Consider the following 25,785-nt stretch of genomic DNA (forward strand, 5'->3'; position numbering starts at 1 on the left):
CCACTAACCCCCCAGAAAGAGATGCAGTAAAATTTGCTCCTGATTTGGTATTCCTCTGACTTCCACATCTAACACTTTTTTTATTACATGAACAGAATTCTTAATTTCAAGATGGAGAAAAAAAGGCAGTAAGATCTACTAGGTTAATCGTCACAGATTTCCCCCTCATTTTATTTGCATTTCAAAGGAGTTTTATTGCTTATCTATAATAACAAGTAAACAAAAAGGAATAATTATGCTGTCAGCCTAAAAGATAATAGTGAGATGGTGGCAGAGGAGCAGGAGCGGTGGTAAACGCCCTGACTGAAGATGCTGCAGGAGGAATTTATAAAGTGTTCTTTTTTCAGTTAAAAAAAAATCGAAGTGGGGTAGAGGATGTGTCTACAGTTTAAACTTTCATTTTGCTTTGCTAGAAGGCACTAGGGATTTGTAACATTTTCACACTTGAGTGGAAATTAAGTTGAACACATCATATACCCCCAAGGTGGCCATGAAAGCATTCATAGAACAGTGAGTGTACCTTGGTAGACAGCAGCTTGGTCAGATACATTTCTTTTACTTTGAACTTGTGTTTCCCTCGATGTCTCTTCCCTTGAACTACTTGGAATGCTTCTGAATCTGGCAGAATCTGAAAGAGACGACACCAGACTCTGCATTACCTAGGGGAACCGAACGCTACGGGAGGCACGCTGTTCAGTGGGCAGCACAAGCCTGCCAAACTCACCAAGTGGCAGTGGTCATCTGAGTACTCCACATCTGAACACCAGAGAAAGGGAGAGAGAACAAAGAAGCCCATTAAAAAAACAACCACGAACTAATTGGCCTCAACAAAAGCCCTGCTTGTGTTCTAAAGCCAATGGCTCAGCTATTATCTATGGGCTCTTCACGGCTACACATTCTTCTCGGCTGCACCTGAGCAGTGTGGGGAAGGGCTAGGGACTGGAGTGGAAGCAGGCTCCCTGTCCCTGCAAATGTTAGAGCAGAGGTTAAGTAGACACTTAGCTGGGGATAGGGAGGAGGGGGTCCTAGCCTGGCAACAGATAGACCTGGAACACCTGTGTGCCAGGCCTGCAGCCAGAGTTAAGCCAGCCTTGTTTCTGCTGCTACTAATTACACAATTACTTAATTTCAGTGAGGGAGAGCTATGTAAAAAGGTGTCAATCTGAGACTAGGAGATTTCTTTGAAGAAGGGATGTTACAGATGAACCTCAGGAAATGATTAGCCAGGTAAATAGGGGGAAGACTCCAGAGTGGGAAGGAATTTGACCCCTTCTAAGATAAGACAGTATGTCCAGTTCAGAGGGCAAGCCAACTAAGAGTATCACTAAGCAAGGGGAGGTTTAGAACATGGGGGTGGGAGCAGGGGAATAGATGAAGGCCCTGACAATGAGTGGGACTCATATCTAGAAATGCTACTAAAATTTAAAAATTAAAGCAATTAAGAGAAAGGGGGCTGTCCTAAAGCGCCCATGACAGATTAGCCTTGAAGGAGAGGGGTGCAGAGATAAGCAAATGCCCTGCCTCGCTGGATTGGAGAGTACTGAGGACTCTGAAATGAGCTCCAAGGCCTGAGATTGGCCTGGGTTCAGAGCTGCTTAGAGCCAGCAGCTTCCTTCATGTTAGGCCTTCCTTATCAGCATGGTTACTGTCCCCTTCCCTTCTTGCAGAACCCATGTTCTTAGGACTAGAAACAGCTCAGAATGGCTTACATAGCAGCAACTCAATCAGACCCCTGTGACAGTATGTCTAAGAGAAGGAAAAAAAAAAAGCAATACTTCATAAAGTTTGGTGAGAACAAAAGGTTGATGATATTATATTGGTTACCTGAAGTAAAATTTGCTATCTTCTTAAAGACTTTTATAGTGGATCCATTTGATATCTGAAAGCAGGGATGAAACATGTGAGTTTTCAAAATATAATGCATTCCTCAACTTCAGCCAGGAATTAAATAGATACTATGGTCTCTCACTTATTATCTATCAAGGACTACTACATTCGGCATGCAGTCTGGGGTTAGCCAGGCAACCAGGAGGGCACTGTCTGAGTTCAAGGGGCTCGTGGCCCTGTGAAGGATACACATAGGCAGCAAGATGCGTGGGGGGCAGTGTACCCTGTGACCTAAATGGGATGGGGGCTGCCTCAGAGAGAGGGGAGGAGTAAGCCATCTTAGTCCAGCCCCTACCCCAAGCAGGTTAAGAGGCCTGAGTGGCTTTTTCTCCCCCTCAGGTTTCTACCAGTTGTTTTTACCAGTTGAGTGCTTATGTACCCTCCAAATAGATATGCTGAGTAATTTTAATATGATGGTATAAGGTGGGGCCCTTAACTAAATCCTATAGAGAAGCCCTTTGAAATGAGATTAGTGCCCTTCTAATGAGAGACAGCCAAGCCTACCCTACCCGACCTTCCTCTCATCCCACCACCTGCACATACATATACAATTAAAGGACAGCCCTCTGAATTAGGAAGAGGCCTCAACTACCAGGTTTGGGTCTGGTGGTACATGATCTTGGCTTCTAGGCACCAGCGATGTGGGAAATAAGTATTTGTTGCTTGAGCCCCCAAGTAGATGCATTCTGTCACATCGTCTGAATTTGCTGAGACCATGGAGGAGTGTGCTGTTTACTGGCTTGCTCTCATGGATTGCCCAGCCTGCTTTCTTAGGTCATCCAAGACTACTAGCCTAGGGATGGCGCCACCCACAGTGAGCTGGCTCCTCCCACATAAATCGTCAATCAAGAGACTGTCCTACAAGCCAGCCATGGTAGCACATGCCTCTAGTTCCAGCACTCTGGAGATAAAGGTAAGCTGATCTTTGTGAGTTGAGGCCAACCTGGTCTACATAAGACATACACAGCTGCATAGTAAGACCCTGTCTCAGAAAAGAAAAGAGAAAAAAAAAGAAAAAGCCCTTCAGACTTGCCATTCTAGTGGGGAACATTTTCTCAGTTGAGGTTCACTCTTCCAAAATGACTTCAGCTAGTATCAAGGTGACATAAAACTAGCCAGTACAACTGTTACTGCATGTATAACTATGGTCATTCCTATAAATAGTATTTGTGTAAATGGGCTGTAACTCTATCAACGTTGTTTTGTAAAACATTTCAAGATTTTGAGAATGGCCAGCCGCCTATCTGTCCGTTCCCAGGCAACAGGCAGACCCCTCTCAGACTTGCCTCAGTGACTAGCTTCACCCGCTCTGGAGAGTCAGAAAAATGGACCTAAGCAGTACATATTATGTGTTTGTTGTCCATGCTTTTTAGGGTCAATTATAAGGTCTGTGACCATCTATTAATATACACTGTGCCTGTCAGAACATCCCTTTTCATAACTGTGTAATAGCCCATGATATGAATGTACAACAAAAACTTCCATATGGTAAAGGAAATGCTAATACATGCAATGCTGGGGATTAAGTTTAAAAATATGCTAACTGAAGCCAGTTACAAGATCACATATATGATCTCATTCATTTAAAATGCCCAGAACAGGCCAATTTATATAGACTGCTAGTGTGTTTTTTTTTTAAAATGGGATTATAGAGGAGACTGAATAGTAGTGAGTTTCTCTTAAAAGTGATGAAATATTCTGAAGCCAGGCAGCGATGGTGCACAACTCTATGATTAGACCTAAAACCAGAAAGTCTCACCTTTTTTTTTTTTTTTTTTTTTTTTTTTTGGTTTTTTCGAGACAGGGTTTCTCTGTAGAGCCCTGCCTGTCCTGGAACTCACTTTGTAGACCAGGCTGTCCTCGAACTCAGAAATCCACCTGCCTCTGCCTCCCAAGTGCTGGGATTAAAGGCATGTGCCACCACGCCCTGCTCCCACATTTTAAGCAGGTGAGTTTTGTTGGTTTGGGGTTTTTTATGTATCCTGGTGCTGGGAACTGAACCCAGGGCTCTGTGCTTGCTAGGCGAGTTTTCTATTACCAAGCTACATTCCTCTCTAAACATGTAAGCTTTGGGAAACATAAACCATAACTCAGTATAGTTCTGTTAAAAATCACTTCAGGTTTTACCTGTGTAGGTTGATGATAAATGCTTTTATCGTGCAATCATGCGAATGCCATGCCTACGTGTGACCTCCCCTGAGATGAAGTTCAATACCCTCACTTTAAGCCTTTTGGAACCAAGGATCCCTGGGCCAGAGGCCCTCCAGGGTCTTTCTTGAATAACCAATTAAGTCCTTAGAAATGCCTAGTACACAAGTTACCTTTGGGCAGAGGAAATCACAGATGCTGAGATACAATGGGCAGGCAGGGGTTAAGAATAAATGGTTCTGAAGGAGGGGCTGGTGGTCCACAGGATAAGACAAAGCATGGTAGAGAGGAAGAAAATCAGGGACCAACTCTACCTCCCTTCAGCTGAGGCCTGAAGAGCAGCTGTCACTTTGAATCCTATCCGCTTAGTGACTTTCCTCTCCACTTTAAAGCCCTAATACAAATTTGGACCTGGCCTTCCCTGATTTGGAAAAACAAAGTGGGGGGGGGGGGAGTTAGAATCTTAGAATTGCTCTTTGGCTTGCTGCACATTGGTTATCAAAATGTACAGACCTCCCTGCTAAGCACCACAGGATTAAACACAATCTCCTTCAGGTGACACCCACAGAGGAAGAGGCAGCTCTCCAGGGACCTCAGACACAGCTGTCTAGCCAGCTGTGTCCAGCCAGCTGCTAAGTTTAGGCTAGAAGCCTCCCACTGCCAGTGTTCAGGACATCTTATGGGAAGAGGGGGAGTCTGGGGAGAGCTAGCAAGACCATCAGGCTTCAAGGCAAGACCATCAGGCTAGCAAGTGTTCTTAATTCTCACGGAGCTCTTGGACTGCTGTTATTATCAAGCATCCTCCTTGAGCCATTCATGGTTTTCGGACTGATTTCTCAATTCTCCTCCATATTTGATGCAATTAAAATAAATGCCCTGTGCAGGCATTCCCTTAGCAGAACTCATACACACCACACTTATAAGAATGTGTGAATGCAGTTAACAAAATTCCTCCCCACCAAGAGCTGGATGTACTGATTCTAAGCCAATAAATATCCTTTTATAAAAGGAAGCTGGTGATTCATTCTGGGTAATTGTCAAAGAATGAATCCCAAATGGATCCTGTTGAGTGTTGAGCCAATACTTCGCTACTGTCAGACGCTTTGTTTTGCCAAAAGCGAGCACCCTTCCTCTATAATCACAAACACCACGGATGGGCCTTCTGATAAGGAATGCTGCCAAAAGTTCAAATGTCTTTTCGGGAGCTGGCAGCGCTTGGCTGCTGGCACTGTGCTCAGGCATTAAGATAGTGTAGATGCAGCTTGAACGGAGATTTTGCTCCGAAAATGATCTTCCAAGAGCTGGTGTAAAAACATTTTATCAGTGGATGAGTTGGATGTGTGTGAACATACTCCTAACCTTCACAGCTGCTCTAGGGCTGGAACATTTCCACCCCATGTGATGCTTTAACACTATTATAAGGACAGAAAAATAATTTGCAGATGTTTGGGGGGGGGGAGCGGAAGGTTTCTGATTTCTATTCTCAAGTCAGCTGCTGCCAAGTTGCGACCAAAAATGCCTTTTTCAAAAGTGCCATGGGATCCAAGGAGTTAAAACCACAGTGGCTGTTTGTTGCATCCCAGAAGCTCCAACCATTTCCCTGAGTGCCACATCCATCTACTTGTCCTTCTGTGAAGCAAGGAACATCATCTGAGCCCCGACTTTAGGGATGGAAACCAAATTAAATCAAGGGAAGATTAATGCTACTAGGTAGATCTACAGGAGGACTGGTTTTCCAGCCCAGGGCAGAATAGGTAGGTATACATGGCATTTTCAGATGAAATCATCTCCAGTGATGCCAGCCCAGAAGGTGATAGAAGTATAGACTTTCTCATCATCAGAATTAGAAGTTGTGGCCACACAGGGATGAAATGAACCCATGTCAGCAATTTAAAGCCATGCCTGGGATGTAGCACAGCTGTTAGGATGCTAGCCTAGCACGCACAGAGCCCTGAGTTTGATCCCAGCACTTCAAGAAGTAGGTGTGGTTGTAAATGCCTCTAATCCCTGCACTCAGGCTAGAGAAGCAGGAGGCTCAAGAGTTCAGCTTGAGCATATGGAGCTAGAAGCCAGTTTGGGCTACATAGGAAGCCTTTGTCTAAAACAAAAGCTAATAAAGTCACTTCAAAATAAATCTGTGCATAAATGAGATATCTTGATGGCAAGATGCTTTCTTTATGTCATAGGTTATAGATTACCCCATAAAAATAGATTTTTCTAGAGACAAAATGCAAACATACTTAATCATATAAAAATGATATTTGTGGGCTGGGGAGATGGCTCAGCAGTTAAGAGCACTGTCTGCTGCTCTTTCAGAGGTCCTGAGTTCAATTCCCAGCAAGCAACAGCTCACAACCATCTATACTAGGATCTGATGCCCTCTTCTGGCATGCAGGCATATATGCAGATAGAGCATGCATATACATAAAATGAATGAATGAGTAAATAAATACATAAATAAGAAAAAAAGATTCTAAGAACATGTTATTTGTGGGGACAGCTTAGTGGTTAAAGCACTTGCCTTGCCACTGCTTCTCCAACAGACCCAAGATTGGTTCCCTATACATATCAGTTGGCTCACAACCACTTAGAACTCCAACTCAGGGGGAATCTGAAACCTCTCTCTGCCTTCCTCTGGAGGCACCTGCACACATGTGTACTTATACATAAGCATAAATAATAAATTCAATCCTCATAAAATGTTATTTGTATATGTAAAAATGATCAACCATTAGCAAATTCATATGGCTTGGATTTTTTTTAATTCATGGAATTATACCTCTGAGTTTTACAGAAAATGATGAATGTGATCTGAATGTAAGGAAAATAATCTAAAAAGCACACTGATCAATACAAATTACTTCAGGGCAACCTTTCCTGGTATCTTAGATTCCTCAGAGCCACTCTGAAAGGCTGTTCACTCAAAGAGTCTTGTCTCAGGAGCCATGAGATTCATCACAGAGCCTCAAGAGAAGTGAACCTTTTCTGTCGGGAGCAGAGAACTCTTACTACCAGACTATGTCATAGATCAGGCCCAGCTCTCCAGCCAGGAAGCCTGAGATCAGGAGCATGGGCTACAACCCCCACTCAGAAACAGCTTTGCTCTGCTGGCCTTAAGCAGAGCCATGGTTTGGGAGGGAAATTCTTCTTATCAGCTGGTGACCTTGGTGTGTCAAGAGAAGCCAAATGAATATGGCCAAGTTTCTTACCCTCCCCAGCCTCGAATATAAATGACAGTATTCAATTCATGGGGTGGTAAAGGGGACCAAAGTTGCTGATGTTGGCAAAGTCCCTAGATGTGGAACAGCAGCAGTCTCTTTGTTGGTTAAATAAACCAAAATCTAAAGGGGCCTTTTTGAGATAGTCCACTCTTTATTTAGGAGCAGAGATGAAACATCTCCAGACGGACCATGGCTCTGACCTCACACATCACCTGAAACAAACTTATAAATGACCTGGCAAACTCAGTGTCAGCAGTAACTACTGCTCACTAGCATACAATGTTCTTCAACCACTTAGTGGTTATCTTTTCTCCCTCCCCCAAACTCACAGCTCGGAACAAGAGTGTGATCGGTAGAGAAAACATCCTGCCCCTGATAAACACCTGACTGGCAGCCCTAATGCCACCTAATGGCAGGGTGTGACAGTGTAGCCCAGTAAAAGGTCACAGGGGGTGCTGAAGGAAAGAGAAAGAAAGCCTAGCCTGCAAGCATGCCTCCTCAGTCTACCCTAATGCTACTAGTAGGATACCCTTCATAGCAAACACCTGGAGCCAGAGCCAGATAGGGGAGTTTGGGAGGGTTTAATTATAGAGAGAAAGATGCTGCTGGTTGCATGTGTTTATAAAGACATTGGCTCACAACCCGGTTCCTGCACAAGATAGAACAACACTGGAGCAAAGCTTTGCTGTCCTCTGCATGCACCTCATGGGAATGAAGAGGAATACTTCTGGCCTAAAAGCATCAGGTGAGGGTGAGCATCAGTAGAGCCCGGGACTGTGGACAAGGCTGGGTGCTGACGGCCACAGCTGCTGCCATAGAAGGCAGCTGTTGAAATGCTAAGAGTTGGATTGGAAACCATGCAGTAGGTTGACAGAGCAGTAGCAGCTTGGAGCTCTGGGGACGGTACCCGACCCTGTATTCTGTACTCTTTGACCCCCCACCCCCACCCTTAGTATTCTCAGAGCAAAGGTCAAGTAAGGAGTTGCCACACCCCATTGTTGCCCTCACAAAATGTGTTACAGGAAGCTGGGCCTTACACTTCAGCAGGAGACTCTGTTTAGACAGAAGGAGGGACTGGCCGTCACTGACGATTAACTTTAAAGCCTAACTAATCTGGACTAATTGGGGGGAGGTAAGTCTGAATCACTTAGAACTCTGAATTAGACCCTATTTTTAAATGAAATATAGTTTTTTTTTTCCTTTCAAGCACATACAGTGACTCAAACTAGGGTGCTTTGGTAAATGAATAAGAGTGATAATTACCATCTCGTCTCTTTGGAGGGAAATGCAAGTACTTGAAAATGGTTTTCTTTAACGAAAGGGCAAAAGCAAACATCAGCCCAGCCCCCTCAATTTATCCCAAATTTCAAGTCTGTAGAGGTGCTATTAAAATCAAGTGCAGACTCAGGCAGCCAAAGGTGGGGTGGAAGCGTTTCTTCAGCTCAGTCCTTGGGAACTGAGGCAGGCAAACTTTGGACTGGTCCAGCTTTAGGGAGCGTGGTCGGCTAACCTCCCTGGATTCCTTCAAGTGCTCTGCACGTATTTGCCTTATGGCTTATCTTTTTAAACATAAGCAGAATCCGTTAAGCTCTCATGTCCTGGTCTTGTCATTTATTACCACCAGGCAGCAACACTGGGTTATGAGGCCAATAAATCATCAGGAAGGGAAGTGACTACAGGCTGGATTAATTTCATTATCATCCTTAAGCAGATAGGTGTCTAGTACGAGAGATGTCTCCAGGAAGAGTGATGCTTCATCTCTCCTGACAGGCTGTCTGTGCCCTGCAGACTGCTGTGTGCTTCTGTTTTCTCTGTGGGAATGACGTGTCCTACCTATCCCTATTAAGCATTAAGTGGTCACCACCCCACCCCCTCCTCAGGGTCCTACCCATACAGTTGGGTAGAAGGTGAAGTGTGGTGATAAGGCAGGGAAGGCTCATTGGAGCAAGGCCAATACTCCAGCCAAGAGCACCAAAAAGGAACAGCAATACCAGGATGCCTTTGGACAACCAGACTACCTTGCCACCCAGACCCATGGCCTAAAGCCCTGAATGCACAGTGGTGACTAAGACCCCTCTCAGACCTTCCATCCACTTACATCCCTTGGGACTATTGCTGCCCAGGAAGCCGTCCAGAGAAAACTGGGAATTTTCACACACCCCACCCCCAAGCTAAGGATGCTGGATTTGACCAGGAGATTTTGGGTCAGGAAACTTGAACTGTAGGGGACTTACATGGGAGAGGGTCATAAGTCTCTCTCGGTCAAGTCTCCAGAAGTAGTCACAAGGCCTCACAGGCAAGAAAAAATGCAAGATGGGATGCTTCCGGCTCCTAACTCTCCAGGCGCCTGCTTAGGAACTTGTCTCGAGTGCAAACAAGATGAAGGTGGAGCCCGACAAAGCCCAGTGTCAACCCTGGTGCTTTGGACATTGATGTAGCTACTCTTCCTCTGGCTTCTCTCAGAGAGAGAGAGCAACTCCCCCTTCTGAGTGCCACCCTTGACCCCCCCCCCCACACACACACACTTTATCTAGAAGGACTACAGTGCCACTTTCTGAGCCCCCTGTGACCACTCTCTATCTAGGGACACTCTTCTCTTCTAAACAATGCTATTCCTTACGGGAAGGTTTCCCACAGTTTCCAATGGGTCTCCCTATTTCCTGTCCATCACAACCACTTTCTGAGAGAACAAATTTAGGCCCTCTGATGCCCCATACTGTCTTTAAGATATAACCTAAGAAGAAGCCCAAGTGGTGGGTTAAGAGACAGACCCCTGGTCTCAGCCCATCTGTACAGTAGGTTAAACAATTGCCGGTCCCTCACAGGACTGCTGCAGGATGGTACTAACCAAAGACCAGAAGAACTGAGTCAACATGCCACCCAGCATGGTCTCAGGCTAGCACAGTTCCTCCTCCTCGGGTTCTGACCAGTCTGAGAGCCATTCTGTTCAACATGCCTGCTCTCTGTTCCCCTGCTAGATAGACCATAGCCCAGCACCAGACTCACCTCAGCTATGGCTTCCATAAGAACCCCCCTATGGGTCTCCAGTCTGCAGCACTATTGCATCATGAGGTGTTACTTTCCCTTCTTCTCCCCTACTGTCCCAGTTCTTAGCACGTAACAGACACTCAAAGATCTGGACCAATGCTGCTGAATGAATCCCAAAGTCTCTGTTTTCAGGAACTTTCCCTAGTTCCTGTCTTGTCACATACAGACCTCTGGCACTCAGTTCTCTTGAGACATCATGAGCACACTTCACTGACTCCATCGTTCACCCAGCATGTGGGTCAAGAGGTTGAAGGGGATCAAGGGGCTGAAGGGGACATCACTGAATAGTGCAAACCAACAGGACATTTAGAACTTCCTGAGAACAAGGTCTCTGCACAAGAGGTCACAAGGTCAGCACAGTGGAGAGAGGGGAAGCTGAGGGTTCTACTCTGCTCAGCACTGATAAATTTGACATGCCGGGGAGGGACATGCATATATGATAATTCACCCAGTTTTCCTAAGAACACACTGCATAAGACCAGGCAGCCTTGCCAAGGCAAAGTCTCTGATGTAAATGGCAAGATAGAGACTCAGATGGCATGATTCTATGTCTTATGAGGAGGGGGCATGTGATAGGGACACCACGAGAGACAGTAATGCCTGGGCTCATCTGGATGAACAGAAGAGGAAAGCATCTCTTAGAAATAGGCAGCCTGTGAACCACTCAGAAATAGCGAGGCTTTGTTTTGTTTTTAAAGGGCTTTCCTACTACTTGAGTTACCCAGTACAGGAAGGACTGTGGGTAAAGGAGGAGTGGGTAAGGCTGTCTTGATCTTACCTCATAGTGGCCAATGGTGTTTAGCTTGGTTATTCCATCTTCAAGAATCACAGAGGAACTGTCAATATCCAGGAGTTCTTTCTGCCGTGTTCCCACCTGAAGCTCTGAGAAAGGGGAGAGGCATTTGGCTCCCTTCTAAAATCACAGTTAAAAAAAAATAGTGCTGCCTAGTCGCTCTTACAAGTATTATTAATAATGTTTAATAATAATGGTAATAGCATGAATGAAGTGGTAAAGTTTTGTTGGAAGGCGTGGAGATAGCCAGTCAGACCAAAAGCTTTGGACTTCCATATGGTCTGCCGCCAACCATTTCAGACTACTGTTCCTGAAGCATGACACCAAGTCAAATCTGGAAGTAGAGTCCCCGAAGACAGAATCATCCATCATCTGAAGGATTAAAACCTTCAAAAAAATCCCTCCAGTATTACCAGTCCATGTGCATGCTCATTCACAGAGCACAATGTGAGCACTCTTCTCCATGGCTCCTAAGAATTACTGTTTACGAACACACCAACCCAGCTAAAACACTATGGCCATGATAGTCACAAGGGAACCACAGATGAGTGTTGGGTTTTCTTGAGTTTGTGCAGTATTTTATAAATTGTTATGTTACTATCAACATAACAATTTAGCAACATGTAAATATTTGGAGGTTACACACACATACACACGCACGCACGCACGCACACACACGCAAATCTGAACTTCCAATTTCTCTTTTTAAGAAACTAGCAATGGGGGCTGGGGAGATGACTCAGTTGGTAAAGACACCTGTCTTCAAACAGGACAATCTGAGTTCTGTTCCCAGGACTCACACGGTAGAAGGCAAGAACCAACTGTCATGGTTGTCTTCTGTCTGCCCAACTATGAGCACATGTGCACTCACATACACGATAAATAAAAATTATTTTTTTTAAATCTAGCAATGGCCAGATACGGTAATAGCTCATGCCAATAAGCTCAACATTCAAGAGGCTGAGGCAGGAGGATCATCACAGGTTCAAGGTTAGCCTGCATTCAATAGTGAGTTCTAGGTCAGCTAGGGCTACAACAGTGAGACCCTGTCTCATCTCTTCCTGTCACCCACCAAATCTGGTATCAATGGCTCTGTAACAAGCCACAAGGCAACTCAAATGGCTCTGCTGTCTTAGATAGTCTTTACCAGTTAGGTCAGGCCCTACCATTTCCGATTCCTAGGTGGTAACATTCTATGCATATATGTTTTCTGCTAATCTGGACACAATGCCACCAGCTTGTTCTTCCTTTGCCTCCCAGCTTTGGGGTTGAGGGAGGGACACCTGGTTGGCACAAACCCTTGTAGACTCTCCTGTGGACTTTCTGGTGGCAAAGAGAATGCTGCCGGGCTGTTTTCCTGTGGTTATTAGGCTGGGTGTGCCCGTGTTCTTTGTGGTCAGAGCCACACACTTGCAAGGTAATATTCAAGGCAAGGAAGCTGATGGTTTGGGTCAGGCACCAGTCCCCTAGATGGGGCTGCCCCTTCTGCTTATATCAAAACAAAGGAGTTAAACCCATTTCAAGCTGTTGAGTACTCCAGGCCATGCAAGGAAACAAAACCCTGGTACAGAGCAGTGCCTCAGCAGCCTGCTTTCTTCGAAGCAAGCACTGAAGTTGCTACACATTTGCATGGCCTCCCCCAAATTTCCCAGGCCTGCCTCTAGGCTTTTCTCAATGGTTTTAGCAGGAGGTTTGATTGGTGGGGGAGGATTTTAATTGCCTACTTAGTGGAGGCCTACAACTGCACATGAAGGGAAGATGAACCTTGTTACGCTGTCTGTCACCGCCACAATTCGACTCTTCTTTCCTGTCCCATTATCTGTTCTAAAATCCCACAGCAGTCTCCTGGGAGGGTTGCGCCGAGCTCAACTTGAAAATGTTGATGAACATTTGAGGGAAACGGAGCCCTGTGAGCTTGCTCACACATATGCTCGCCTTTGCAGTATACCAATAGAGCCCACAAATGAATTCACAGCAGATGCTGCTTCATGTTGGGGGAGGACGGAGGATACACTTAATGCGGGATGCGATTAGCAGGGAGGAAGATGACCTTTCCAGCAGGCTGGAGTTAACACTGTGTGGCTGAGCCACCCGCTAATGACACGCTCCGTATCACAACAAACAAATCAAATGCAGTGTGAAGTGCAACACATCCAGGAGGGCACAGGCTTGACACCTTTCTGCCCTCCTTCATGCTGGGTGATTCCATGTGGTCCCTGGGTCACAATCACATTGATTTGCAAATACAGTATATATTTTTTAAAATGGTATCTCGGAAGGATGATATTTCCTGGGAAGAATCAAGAAGCTCAAAAGAGAGCCAAACAGTCCTCGGATGGATGGACATGGCCTCTGGGAACAACTCAGGCCATATAACTGTCACCCAACAGAAAGAAAGTGGGAGGAAAACGAAACTTACCAAGACCAATCTCATTGAGCTGGAGTCCGTATGGAGAACCATTTTTGCTTAGGAAGGCTTGGAAAACCTTTTCTTTGGCTTGGCCTATGGTATCGCAGTCAAGAACGTTGACTGAAATATTCCGGCAGACATCTGCACTCTCGTTTTCTGGGATTTTTTCAAAGACGACATTTAATGCCTGCAAGAATACAAACAGGTTCCCAAGTCTATGAGGTAACTACAGTCTGAAAGGCATTCATAAGAGACCCGCGTGCTTCTGACAGCACATTAGCAAACAGCGGATCGCATTATACTACTTTAATCTTTTCTCCATAATCCATCCTTTTCAGGGATAATGGGAGGGAAAACAGAAAGTTAAAACACTCATTACAGAGCAAGCATTGAATAAATATATTGGAGAGGAAAATATATACACATATAAAAAAATCTGCCAAAAAAAAAAAGGTGATTTCTAATTTCATCCTAAAAAAAAAAAAAGAAAAGAAAAGAAAAAACGACTTGGAAATGACAGCAAATGAGCGCAGATTGGTGATTATCCTTTTTATTAGCAGAACTACAGAGTCCCAGGAGTGATGGTCCAGGTGACAGGAAAGGTTAAGAGGTCCCAGTATTGATCACACCAAAGAGGTCACTGTTTAATATGCAGCATTAATTATGGCAACGTTCATCTCCCCCTCCACTTTCAACATCTGCAGTCAGATGTTTCTGAGTCCTCATTAAAATACCAAGATCCCCACCCTGCACTGTTATTCCTGCATTAATTACATTCCCAAGCTTTTGCTTGCGTTGTGTCAGTTACAGGTCTCCCAGTGCAGCAAGACCTCAAAATTTAACTAATGGGGGAAGGAAGTCTTTGTGTATGTGTGAAAACATAGAACCAGGGAATGTTTTTAAAAAAATAATCTAAGAGCAGTTTCAGCTTTACTTTGTCTATGAACAGATACACAGATCTAAAAAAAAAAAAAAACCTCCAGGTTTTTACCTGCTATAGATGCAGGGGTAGGGTGATTCAGAGAGAGCAAAGAGGATTTGGTAAACAGCAAAACATGGTTCAGATTCCTAGGCACCGTTATCAGTGAGTTGGGGGACTTGGGGACAGTGTGAAATGAATTTTTGTTAATGTTTGGGGGTCTGGCTTAATGAGGGAGTGCAAAAGGCTCAACTTGTGGGTCTGGAAAGAAAGGAAAACCAATTCTAACTCCATAGACGTTCATTGTGGTGTCCAGATTTTAGGTCCAGTTAATTTGGGTCTATGATGTTTTCATTTGCAAGTTTTTTATAATAAAGTTCATAATAGAAAATTTGAAAAGAAGTGAAAACAGGTAATCCAAGAGTAGGGATCCTTATGATGGCCTGAAGTGCATATGGGAACTAGGGTGGAGGGCTGGGTCAGTGAGAGAGAGAGCTTGCCTAGATTGCATGAGACTCTGAATTCCATTCTCTATATAGAAATAAAATGTGTATAACCACACCTGCTTTCTAATATGGAGGTCAAGGAGACAGCTGCCAGGGGTGCTTCAGAGCTAAAGAATAATGGTGGTAATGACTTACCCAGTTGATACCATCGCCACTCTAACATTAGGTCAGTGTACTTTCACCTGGACACAGAGACTCAGCCCACACTGCCCAGCGGGACTGATTGCATGCATAGTGTTTCAGAAGAAAGACCCTACCCACGAAAGGCATCATGTGGGCTCCTGGTTTTAATCCCAGCCCACCACTAGCCAACTGACTCACTTCTCTGGGTCTCCATTTCTCCCTTGCAACATGTAAATGATGGTAACTGACTTCTGATAGTACCTGATGGTGAATAGACATGATCCTTAGAATCCGGACTGGTTGACCTGTGCTTAGGGCATATGGCTCACAGACCCTCACAAGGACAGAAGATATCTGAAATTCTGGGCAGATTCTCTGAGCCGTGCATTCTTTGGTGACTGTGTCCCCACAGTAAATTTCTTAGAGCCCATGTGTCTCAGTATGGGGGTACAGCAGTTTCAAGGACACTGTTAAGGCCTTTGCCTTCATCACTTACCCAAAGGTCCCTCCCCCACCCCCGCCAAGCACTTTCACATTGGCATCTAGGATTTCAACATAGGCAGCATTAAAGGAAAGACCTTGCTCTGGGATACTGCATAGAGTTCTAGGCCTCCTGGTCACATGGTGCTCTGTAAATGTCCTGAGTACTTTTTGGCTAGCCAGGATTCTACATACGTATGGCCATTTTGGCTTATTGTCACGGAAGCTTCAGGAGGCAGCAATTTCAGTGAAACCCAATAGGGCTTTCCCAAGGCAGAGAAAGAGGTGCCATCAGTGAGAAAGTGGTGCTCATCGTACATTGAACGTGACAAGGAACAGATTCTTAAACTACTCTGTCTTTAGGAACTTGGGTGTTCACAAGCCACCCAGCCTATGGCCTTTTGCTATATATAACACCCAAGACAATATTTGTCCCCCTGCAATCTCATTTATGATATGATAGTCACTTTAGTGCAGACTTAGCCAAATGATTTAAACTCAGAAATTAGTAGAATCTGCACTTTAGAGGTTGACCAGTAGTCTCAGTGTGCGCCAAATAAGTCCTTGCTCTACAATGGAGTCACACTTGTCTACTCTCTAAGAAATTCTGTGTTCTGAGCAATTCAGCCATGAGCAAGGGGTTCAAAATGCCTCTCCACTTGTGAACAAAAAAACAGAAAACACCAGGCAAAGGAGAATGCAGGGGTACCAGATGCATAGGACAACTGCAGGCTAGACCGTCTAGAGGAGACCGATGTGGCAAATCTCATACTCAAGCCCTCTTTCTCACCTCCCTTCTTTACAGACATTAGGTCCTCTTCGTATAGAACTGCCAAATGCATTTCAAGACATGCCATTTTTTAATGGGAGAGGGGTGTTCAACTCAAACTCAACATGAGGAGCTTGCTAAACACATACTCTACCAATGAGCTACACCCCCAGCCCTATGACATACTTCTTTGATTCTTTTAACCCCTCAGGCAAGGGTGGTTATATTGCTGTTCCAGTGCCCACTTCAGAGTGTAGAAACAGAGACACAGAGGGGTTAATTGCTCCAGGGACAGAGTTTCTAAGTCTGGAGATGTCTACTTTGCATACCCACTGTGCTGATGTCAGGGCTCACTGAGCTAAAGTGTCCCCTCCTAAGCTCCAACCCATCTTCCCAGGGCTCTGATGATCTCCCAGAACCCCTCCTAGCCTCCAGGAATCTTTTCTTACACCAGCTATTAGCAGGGTCCTTAACTAAAGCCTTAGCATATCCTGGGATAGTTAGGAAGTGCATTTGAGAGTAAATTCTGTTCCTGTGGCCAGGTTGCTGTTTCTTTACTTGTGGCTCTTCATGTAGAGAGTGATGCTGTCAAAGGCTTCCAAAATAAATATGAATGGGAAACACCTTTTAATCAGAGCCTCAGCCATCCTGGCTCATGAAATAGTTTTTATTGGCATTTACAAAATAACATTCTGTTGCTACCTAAAGGGCACCATTGTCTTTAACAATAACACCTCTTTATAGGCAATAAATATTCTTAAAAACATAACCAAAAGGAAGAAATACCTTAACTGCATGTAAACTAATGTAAATCTGCCACTGCCTCCACAGCTAGATAGGGTGGAAAAGAGGTAAAAAGGCATTTTACAGAGTCCACAGGGAATTCTGAGAGTAAATCCAGACGCAAATTGATTTGTGTTCATTTTTCACGGCGGCAGTGCTTATTGCTCTGACAGCAGTTTCCTAGAGTGTGAGTGGAGGGCCCCCTCAGGACTGGCCCAAGTCTTAATACTCCCCATCCAGAGCAGAGACATCCACCTGAGCCTCTCTTCTATGCTAGGGAACAGTCAGTGTCCTCTTTGCCTCAGAGTGTGGGCATGTCGATCTTTGGCCAAAGTCCCATGGCATCCAGAGTGGATGTATCACCTGTGCAGCCCCTCCCCTGCCAAGGCCCACAGAGCTAAGCTCTTCTGGGTGCTTCTTGGTGTTGGGGATTGTTTAAAACATGTTCTCAGGCTATCCACAACAGGTACGGGAGACACATCTATCACCTCGGAACACACACACTCAAGAGAATCCCTTGCAGGCATGCCAGCAGAATGGAAGGCTAACTGGACCGTTCAGTCTGGGCCAATGCTCTAGGATCTATAGCTCCTTTTCTGACCACCATAAAAGGCTGGTTCTTTGAAGCACATTCTTTTCTTCTATTATAGGCTCTGTAGCCCCTTACTTCCTTGGCACAAAATACCAGCAAAGCTGAGGTAGCATTTGTGGTTGGTGTCAACCTAACCAACAGCCATGCAGTCTCTTTTGGCTGACCAGCAAAGAACCCAACCAGGGTAGAGGAATGCTCTTGGTGGTAGCTCCCTGCCCTCCTCCATCAGGGAGCAGTCATGTGACTAAGCTCTGGACAAGGATAGAGAAAGGAAAGACCTTTTATCCCAACAACCAAAAAGGGGTCAGGGGTAGGGGAGAAAGCTATGGCAGTCATCTTAAAAGTTCAAGGCTACGGCCAAGTGAAGAACAGATATGGCGACTGTAGGTTCTCTTGAAGATGGTTGAGCATGTGGCTGTTCCTTAGGCATGGACACCACTCGCCTCCAGTCTGCTCTGAGATGCACCTCTGCTCTTGGTGTTTCAGGTCCCATTGGTCCTATTTTCTTTAACTTGGAGCTGAATTACCAAAACCAATGCCCCTCACTTTGCCAATTTTAAATGGTAGCTAAATTCATTTACAGACACGTAAGTTTATTGTGTATCCATTAGTGTAGGGCATTGTAAGTGATACCATTCATTTACCCCAGTGTAAATCCAGATGGGAAGCACTGGTAAACTAGGCTAACTAGGAGACAAATACAAGTTCTAAGACTAGGTACTGTATGATGGTTAATCTTGACGGTCAGTGGATGAACTAAGAGAGGCACATTTTGGCATACCTACCTAGGAGGATTTGTTTTGTTTTGTTTTGTTTTGTTTTGTTTTGTTTTTTCATCTGTTTATTTGAAGTGGATGGCTTGCCCCGAATGTGGGTAGCACCAGATAAAGGAGGTCTGAGGAAACACACACCTTTGCTTTTTGCTCCACTGTCTTCATGTCTTATTGGTAAGCTCATCTACCCTGCTGCCACCACCACTATCCACTTTGCTGACAGAACTCAGTTTCTTCTGCCTTCCAATGCACAGTGAAGACCAATGGCTTTCCACAACTCCCCTAGGCATTTAGCAGCAGGTGGGGACTGCTGGGGCATCCAGCCTCGTGGATTGGGCAGCTTACTGGAGAGATAAGCCTTTCCAGTGTGAGGGCAGCTGCTGTTGGATTACCCAGGCTATGTCACGTAAGCTACTTAATTAACCTTCTCTTGCTATACCTTCATTCTGTCGGTTCTGTTCATCTAGACCAGTGGTTCTCAACCTTCCTAATGCTGAGACCCTTTAGTATAGTCATGGTGACCCCCCAGCCACAAAATTATTCACTTGTGGATTCATAACTGTAATTTTGCTTCTCCTATGAATCATAATGTAAATATCTGATACTCAGAATATCTGACATGCCACCCCAAAGGAGTTATAACCCTCTGGTTAAGATCTCTCTGTTCCAGAGAGTCCCGGCTAATAAATAATACAGCCAAGTGGAAACAAACGGGGTGAATGGAAGGTTCTAGTTTTGAGGAGGGCATTGACAGGAAGAGAACTTTGGGAAGGCTTCATGGAGGAGGTAGCATTTGAATAGGTCTGGAGAGGAGGCGGTGAGGGAGGCCTCTGGACAGGAAGACCCTCAGCTACCAGACTGGGCAGACTGGCGAGCAGCAGGCTTCAATCTTAAGTCAGGAGACCAGGCCAAGAAGTGGAGAAAAAGAATTCCACCTCCTTAGAATGAGAGAGTGCGGAGCCCTCCTGGTCCACCTCTGCCTTCCCCCAAACCACCACCTGCTGCGGAGGGAGAAGCCCTGCGCTATTTTTAGAGGAAAGAGTGATGAGGACAGAGCTTGGAGTTTCTAATAATAATAACAATAGCCGGCACTTATCGAACGCTTACCACATCCCAGCAATGAATCTGCTAATTTCATCGAATCCTCACAACTCTGTGAGGTGAGGGACTATTCTTAGCTTCGTTTAACAGATGGAGCCGGGGAGATACACCGAGGTCTGGAAGCTTGTCCCAGATTACAGATCTGGAAGGGTCACACTTGACTATGTCCAGACTCCCACTGAAACACCAGGAGGCTAGGAATGGTGTTCTCCTTGCTGAGGACAGTCACTCTACCTTGCTGAGTTCTCCATCAGTAGACGATGGGTAGGCACACACCAGGCACTAGAGGAGGCTTGACCTTTTGACTCTGGCTTGGTACCAAACTGTGCTCTGTGCATCCTCTTGAAGCACGCGTGGATCAGCATTACTGTGTATAGCTTCCGGAGCCTCTGGGTACTGTCCTGTCCCTGCTGCTGGGTGTGGCCACGTGACCGCATTCTGGCCAATGACTTTAAATGGATGTGTTATGTGGCAACCCCTGGGAAAGGTTCTTGCAAGACAGCTGCTGACCATCTGTCCTTTCTTGTGTAGCCCTGCTGAGGTCCTGCTGTGGCAATTGGAAAGAGGCTGAGGAAGCAGACAGCTCATTCCAAGAAGTTACCTGCAGGCATCCCAGAGCAGGGCTGCCCATTCTGGACCTTCACACTGGGGAGAAATTCATCTTTCTGCCGCTTGGTCTTGGGCATCTGGACCTCTGTTCTACACAGCTGCACTGCTTCCTAATAGCTATATACAGAAGGAAGTCATCAGGCAGGCAAGGCCATCTGGAGACTCACAGTGCATAGGAGAGGACTGGATGAAAATGGCTGGTCTTTTCCCAGCATACCCCAAGGCAGTGGCTTTTAGACAGTTGTTCAGGTTTACCACTGTCAACTCCTGCCCTGCCTATCAGGGTATTCTCTGCCATTTGGTTGTCCGTGCCCAGACACAGGAAACATGTGTAACTTGGTACAGAGCTAACACAACACATGGGAATTTCAGATGTGTTTATCATGATGACAGAGCTAGCTAACCTGGTTCCCCTACCTCACCTACCATCAATAAAAAAAAAAAAAAAAAAAAAAAAAAAAAACAACTGGAAGGACCACAGGAGAGACATCCCTTTAGTGTACCTTAAAGGTGATAAGAAAAACACTGTCACAAAGAATGACCACTTCTTCTGTGCCAGGAAAGGCAGTAGGTGTGTGACACACATAATTTTCTGACTTTAGCACAAGTCAGAAAGGTTACCTACAAAAACCTACAAGGTTAGGCTTTTATCACCATCTATTCATAGAGGAATAAATAGGCTGATGGGTGGTGATTTGCCCAAGGTCACACAGTAATGGACCAAGACCAGTGTCATACCTAGGACTCTCAGAGCCTCAATCTCATGTCTTTGGCCCTAGCCCCACAGCACATGGGTGAATAACTACATTCTTACTTGGCTAGTGGCTCTCTCCAGCTTGAGGTAGAGAGGAAACAGAAAAACTGAGGCTTCTTGGGATAAACTGAATATGGGGAGAGCCCTGTCCCAGGGGAGGTCTATAATGTCACCTGCTTAGCTTCTCTGGCATATCCTTGGCTAACAAGGGCTGGATGCAGCCGCATCCTTGCTGACATACCTTATAATTCCTATAAAGGAATTTTTTTTTTTTTACAAACCAGCAACTTTGTCATAAATGGTCTTTGAGCAATAATTGTTCTCATTCAATAAAAGCTATACAATATATTACTACTTTCATTTCAGGGCCAAATGAAAGTCAAGAGGAAAGTCTCTTTCATGTACCAAACTCAGAAAGGCTGCAGCTTGCTCAGTATAGCCAGCGGTCCATGCGGTTTCAACAGTTGTCCCCTCAGCCCTGCGTAAGCCTTCCCTGCCTTCAGTTGTCTCCCTAACCCAGGCTCACCCGCCTCCTACCATGTCCAGCCCCCTCTCCTGTCGCATCAAGGACAGACAGCTCCCAGCTAGGGATTCTGCTCCTCTAACAGAATTACAGTGGGCAGAGAAGTGTGGAAGAAAGCCTTTTGTCCTCTGAACGAGACAAGGTGATAAAGGCAATGGCCCCACTTTGTTTCTGTGACCAGTTTCTCTATACTTAGAATGTCTGCACGTCCTAGAATGGAGAGAACAGAACTAGCAAAGATTTGTGAACAATGAGAACACTTTGCCAAGTACTTTCAGGTTAGAGGGAAGATTCTAGATTCCTCCCCCACCCCTGCCTTCAAGTGTCAGTTTAAGAGCTGACAAATTATCTATTGAGGATCAGATAGAAAATATTTAAGGCTTTGAGGTTCATATGGTCTTTGGTGCAACAAGTTAACACTTTCTGCCATTGTTAGTAAAGAGCCAACTGGACATAATACAGAAATGAATACACGGAGTAATGTTCCAATAAAGCTTTATTCATAAAAACAGTCGAGGGGTCTCATTTGTCCCCAGGCTGTTGACTGATGATTCCTGCTATATATATATCACCAAGTGGAAAATGACAATGGCAAAAAGACAAACCTTTGCAATACCACTCTCCCTTCAAATAGTCACTGGGGCCTGCCTCTGCTTACCTTCCGAGATCAGATGAAATGGAACGTGTTCAGAATGTTAGGGCCGTAGTCAAAGCAACTGATTTGTAAAAGGTATAAATAATGAAAGAATAATTAATTTGAACCACAGAGATGAAAATTAAATACTTTTGTACTGAGATAACTAAATTATTTCTCTAATTCCAAGACGATAGGCGTGAAAAGAAAGACCACGAAGAGGAACGGCACTGAAAGCGCTCATTTAAAGTTAATTTTTCATTTTCCACAGCTTGCCATCGACCAGGGAATGACTTACCTAACACGATTATGAAAAATGGTTTCACTCTTTGATCAGGAAGCTAACTATGAAGCTAGTAATGGTTTCAGTATTATCTCAAGTCATAATGGAAATGATTTGCACTATGGTAGAAAAAAAAAAGAGCTTAAGAATTGTTAATTAACTTCACTGTTTCTCCACAAATGCTAGGAGTATTAAAAACAAGATTGCTGAAGTGCAAACATCAGGACTTAATGAACAATGGGATGTAATTGAAGTAACAGAGAACGGCTTAATCGGGACAGTGGGTTGTTTAATTACGGGGATAATGGATCTTCTGCAAGGACAAGCTAAATGGAACCAAAGGGGTTTGAGAGAGGTAAGGAGAACACACAGAAATTCCTGCTAGGGCTAGCCAGTGTTAGAGATAGAATGTTGCACTAAACATGCCTGTCCCCAAACGGCAGCCACTGGGGAGCAGGGTGACTTGGTAGCGACCGGCATAAACCTTCCACAAATCATAACAGAAGCATTAGCATTTCTGCAGGCATGTCCCTGGGCTTTGTCAAGAATTTCTAATAATCTTAAAGACTTTCGTACAGATATGAGAACGAGTGTAATAATGTGTTTGTCGGAACTCTGTTTCCCAGGGTGCTGAGATGCTATCTCTCTGATCCAGCAGATTGGCAAGCTCATTTCCTGGGTTTAAGAGTTCAAAAAACCATTTCTCGCTTAACTTTGATTACAAGTCAAACTTCTCCTGCTAATTCAGCACGCCTGTTACGAGTTATTGGTTTTTCTCATCTCCTCTTGAAACTGAGGCAAATGTCCCTTCTCCCATGTGGTATACTTTCCTGGAACTGAAATCCTCCAAGATGCAGGCCCCTCTGCTCTGCAAACATGTTCCTGACATACAGGAGGCTGGGCGAGGGCCAGGCACTCCCCAGAAACACTATTTAGCAAGCTCTCAGTTTTGCTGTGGAGAAAACAGAGCATCAATAGCTTTTGCTCCCGCTTTTGACTGTCAACTCTGAACTCTTGAATGGTGTATGCACGGGTGTCACACATGTGAGGGTGTGGTGTGTATGAAGGTCAGAGGTTAGTGGTCAGTCTTCTCTTCTGTTTTTCTTTCAATCAGGATCTCATGTAATCTAGACTAGCCTGGAACTTGCCACGCAGCTGTGGGTGACTCTGAACTTCAATTACATTTATGTATTAATTTAAGTGTGCATGAGGAGAGCAGAGACTGACTTTCAGGGACAGGCCCTGTCCTTCTACCATGTGGCTCCCAAGGACTGAACTCAGGTTGCCAGGCTCGGCAGCAAGCACCTTTACCAGCCGAGCTATCCTGCCAGCATGAAGTCTTTCTGGATCAAGTGTCCACCTTATTTTTGGAAACAGTGTCCTTTACTGAACCCCGGGGCTAGAGGAAAGTTCCCATCCCTAGCACCGGGAGTACAGGTGTGCCACCATGACTAATTTCAACATGGGTATTGAAGATTTGAACTCAGGTCATCATGCCTGTATAGCAAGCACTTTCCCTTTAGGGCCATCTCCTCACACATTAAAGGAAGTCTAGGGTGCTGTATGAAGATTGACACAATCTCCCCTTAAGCATCAGAGAGTGGATAGAGATTGGCACCATTCAACTTGCCAGATGCCGGTCTGGGGCACCAGGTACTGGAGTCAGGGTGGTTATGAAGGGCTTTGTGAAGGCAACTCAGGCATTATCCTCTCAAGATGGGCTGAAGGACACCTGACTTCCCAGAACGATTTGGTAGTATAATGGTTTTTAATACAAGAAACTGGCAGTGCATCTCTATGTTCTAGAAAACACCCTACACCTCAGAGAGAAAACATTCTAACCTAGGAGGTGTGAAACCTAACTCAGAGTTTGTTGTGTGAGGCGCTGTTTCTGAGCATGCATCACAACGGGCTTTTTCTCCAATGGGGCCCACCATGGCACCACATTTTTCTATTTCAAGTTGCTCCTGTGACTCTTGTAGAGCTTTCTAATGTTCCTTGATAGAACAGGAACACACACACACACACACATGCTCCAGTTTGTTCACAACACCTTAGTCTTCAATTACATAAACCACCTCAGGCAAATGTAACAATGCTTTGCAAACCACCAGGAGTGTAGCGGGGGGGGGGGGGGGGAGGGAAGTGGAGAAAAGGGAGGGGGGAGGAAGGGAAGAAGGGGGAGACTTAGAAACAGGATGGTTCGGGTTGGGAGAACTTATATGAAAGGAAATGAAAATGCTTAAATTTTTCATATTGACCCTCGGTAACGTTTTTTTTTTTTTTTTTTTTTTGTCACACAAGCTTAGACTGGATCATGTGCCTTCTCTCTAGCTTCTAGTATAATCAGCCACCATGAAAGAGAGGTTGGAGCAGGTCCAACAAAAGACGTTTAAAAAAAAAAAAATCATTCTTAAAGGCAAAGGCCGTAGGAGCTAGGGCCCACCTCTCTGCCAGCCTCCACTCTCTCCACCGCAGATGAATCAGAGGAGAACAGTGCAGAGATTTAATTTTCCATTGCATTTCCCCCAGAGGCTATAACAGGGGAAAAAATTCAAGAGTCGACACGAATTTCTTCAACATCAAGTAACATTTTGACGATGAGTTGAGTACTAACAAATCAGAAACACATGGTCCTAATTGACTGTGAAATAAATAATGCTTCCAAATGAAAGGGAGGGAAAGTCCTCAGACAGAAAGCGCTGGAACGCCATAACCTCAAAAGTTGTTTCAGGCAGCTGACTTCTCCTTCCCCTTCCCCCCAGCCCACCTCCTTTCTTCTCCTCCTGGTCTGATGCAATGGGTTTCATGAAAAGAAATCTTGCTGGATTCCCCAAACCTACATTTACTTGGGAACATTTATCCCTAAGACCCCTGTGAGGGCTGCCTTCTGTTGTTATAGCCAAACACTGGCCTCACCCGAAGCTGGGTGATTTGTATAGGGAAGGGACTGACTGAATTCACAGTTCTAGAAAGCCAGAGGCACGGTGCTGAGACAGCTGAGGGCCACGTACTGCTTTGGGCTTGGTGGATGAGCAGCAAGAAAGACCATAAGGAGAGAAAGGAGACAGTAGAGAAGAAACAGGGGATCCCCACGTGGCTATGTTCCTCTTTGTATGTGGGCATGCACGTCTGTGTGTATATGTGTGTGATGGTTTGTATATTTTCGGACCAGGGAGTGGCACCATCTGGAGGTGTGGCCTGGTTGGAATAGGTGTGTCACTGTGGGTATGGGCTTAAGACTCTCATCCTAGTTGCCTGGAAGCCAGTCTTCCACTAGCAGCCTTTGGATGAAGACATAGAACTCTCAGCTCTGCCTGCGCCATGCCTGCCTGGATGCTGTCATGCTCCCACCTTGATGATAATGGACTGAACCTCTGAACCTGTAAGCCAGCCCCAATTAAATGTTAGTTTTGTTTTGTTTTGTTT

General features: G+C 45.1%; 1 protein-coding gene across 2 annotated transcripts in view; it reads right to left on the reverse strand.

Annotated features, from left to right (window-relative positions):
* Positions 1–25,785, reverse strand: part of Plxnc1 (plexin C1) — a 157,584-nt gene that overhangs the window by 7,838 nt on the left and 123,961 nt on the right. For both annotated transcript variants that reach the window (XM_021175323.1, XM_029482386.1), the window contains exons 22-26: positions 13,517–13,694; positions 11,083–11,186; positions 1,825–1,879; positions 725–756; positions 521–628 (exon numbers count right to left, since the gene is read on the reverse strand). In XM_021175323.1, coding sequence (XP_021030982.1) covers positions 521–628; positions 725–756; positions 1,825–1,879; positions 11,083–11,186; positions 13,517–13,694 — 477 coding nt within the window. The remainder of the gene's footprint in view (positions 1–520; positions 629–724; positions 757–1,824; positions 1,880–11,082; positions 11,187–13,516; positions 13,695–25,785) is intronic.

Source organism: Mus caroli, chromosome 10, assembly GCF_900094665.2.
Source record: "Mus caroli chromosome 10, CAROLI_EIJ_v1.1, whole genome shotgun sequence".
Taxonomy (NCBI): Eukaryota; Metazoa; Chordata; class Mammalia; order Rodentia; family Muridae; genus Mus; species Mus caroli.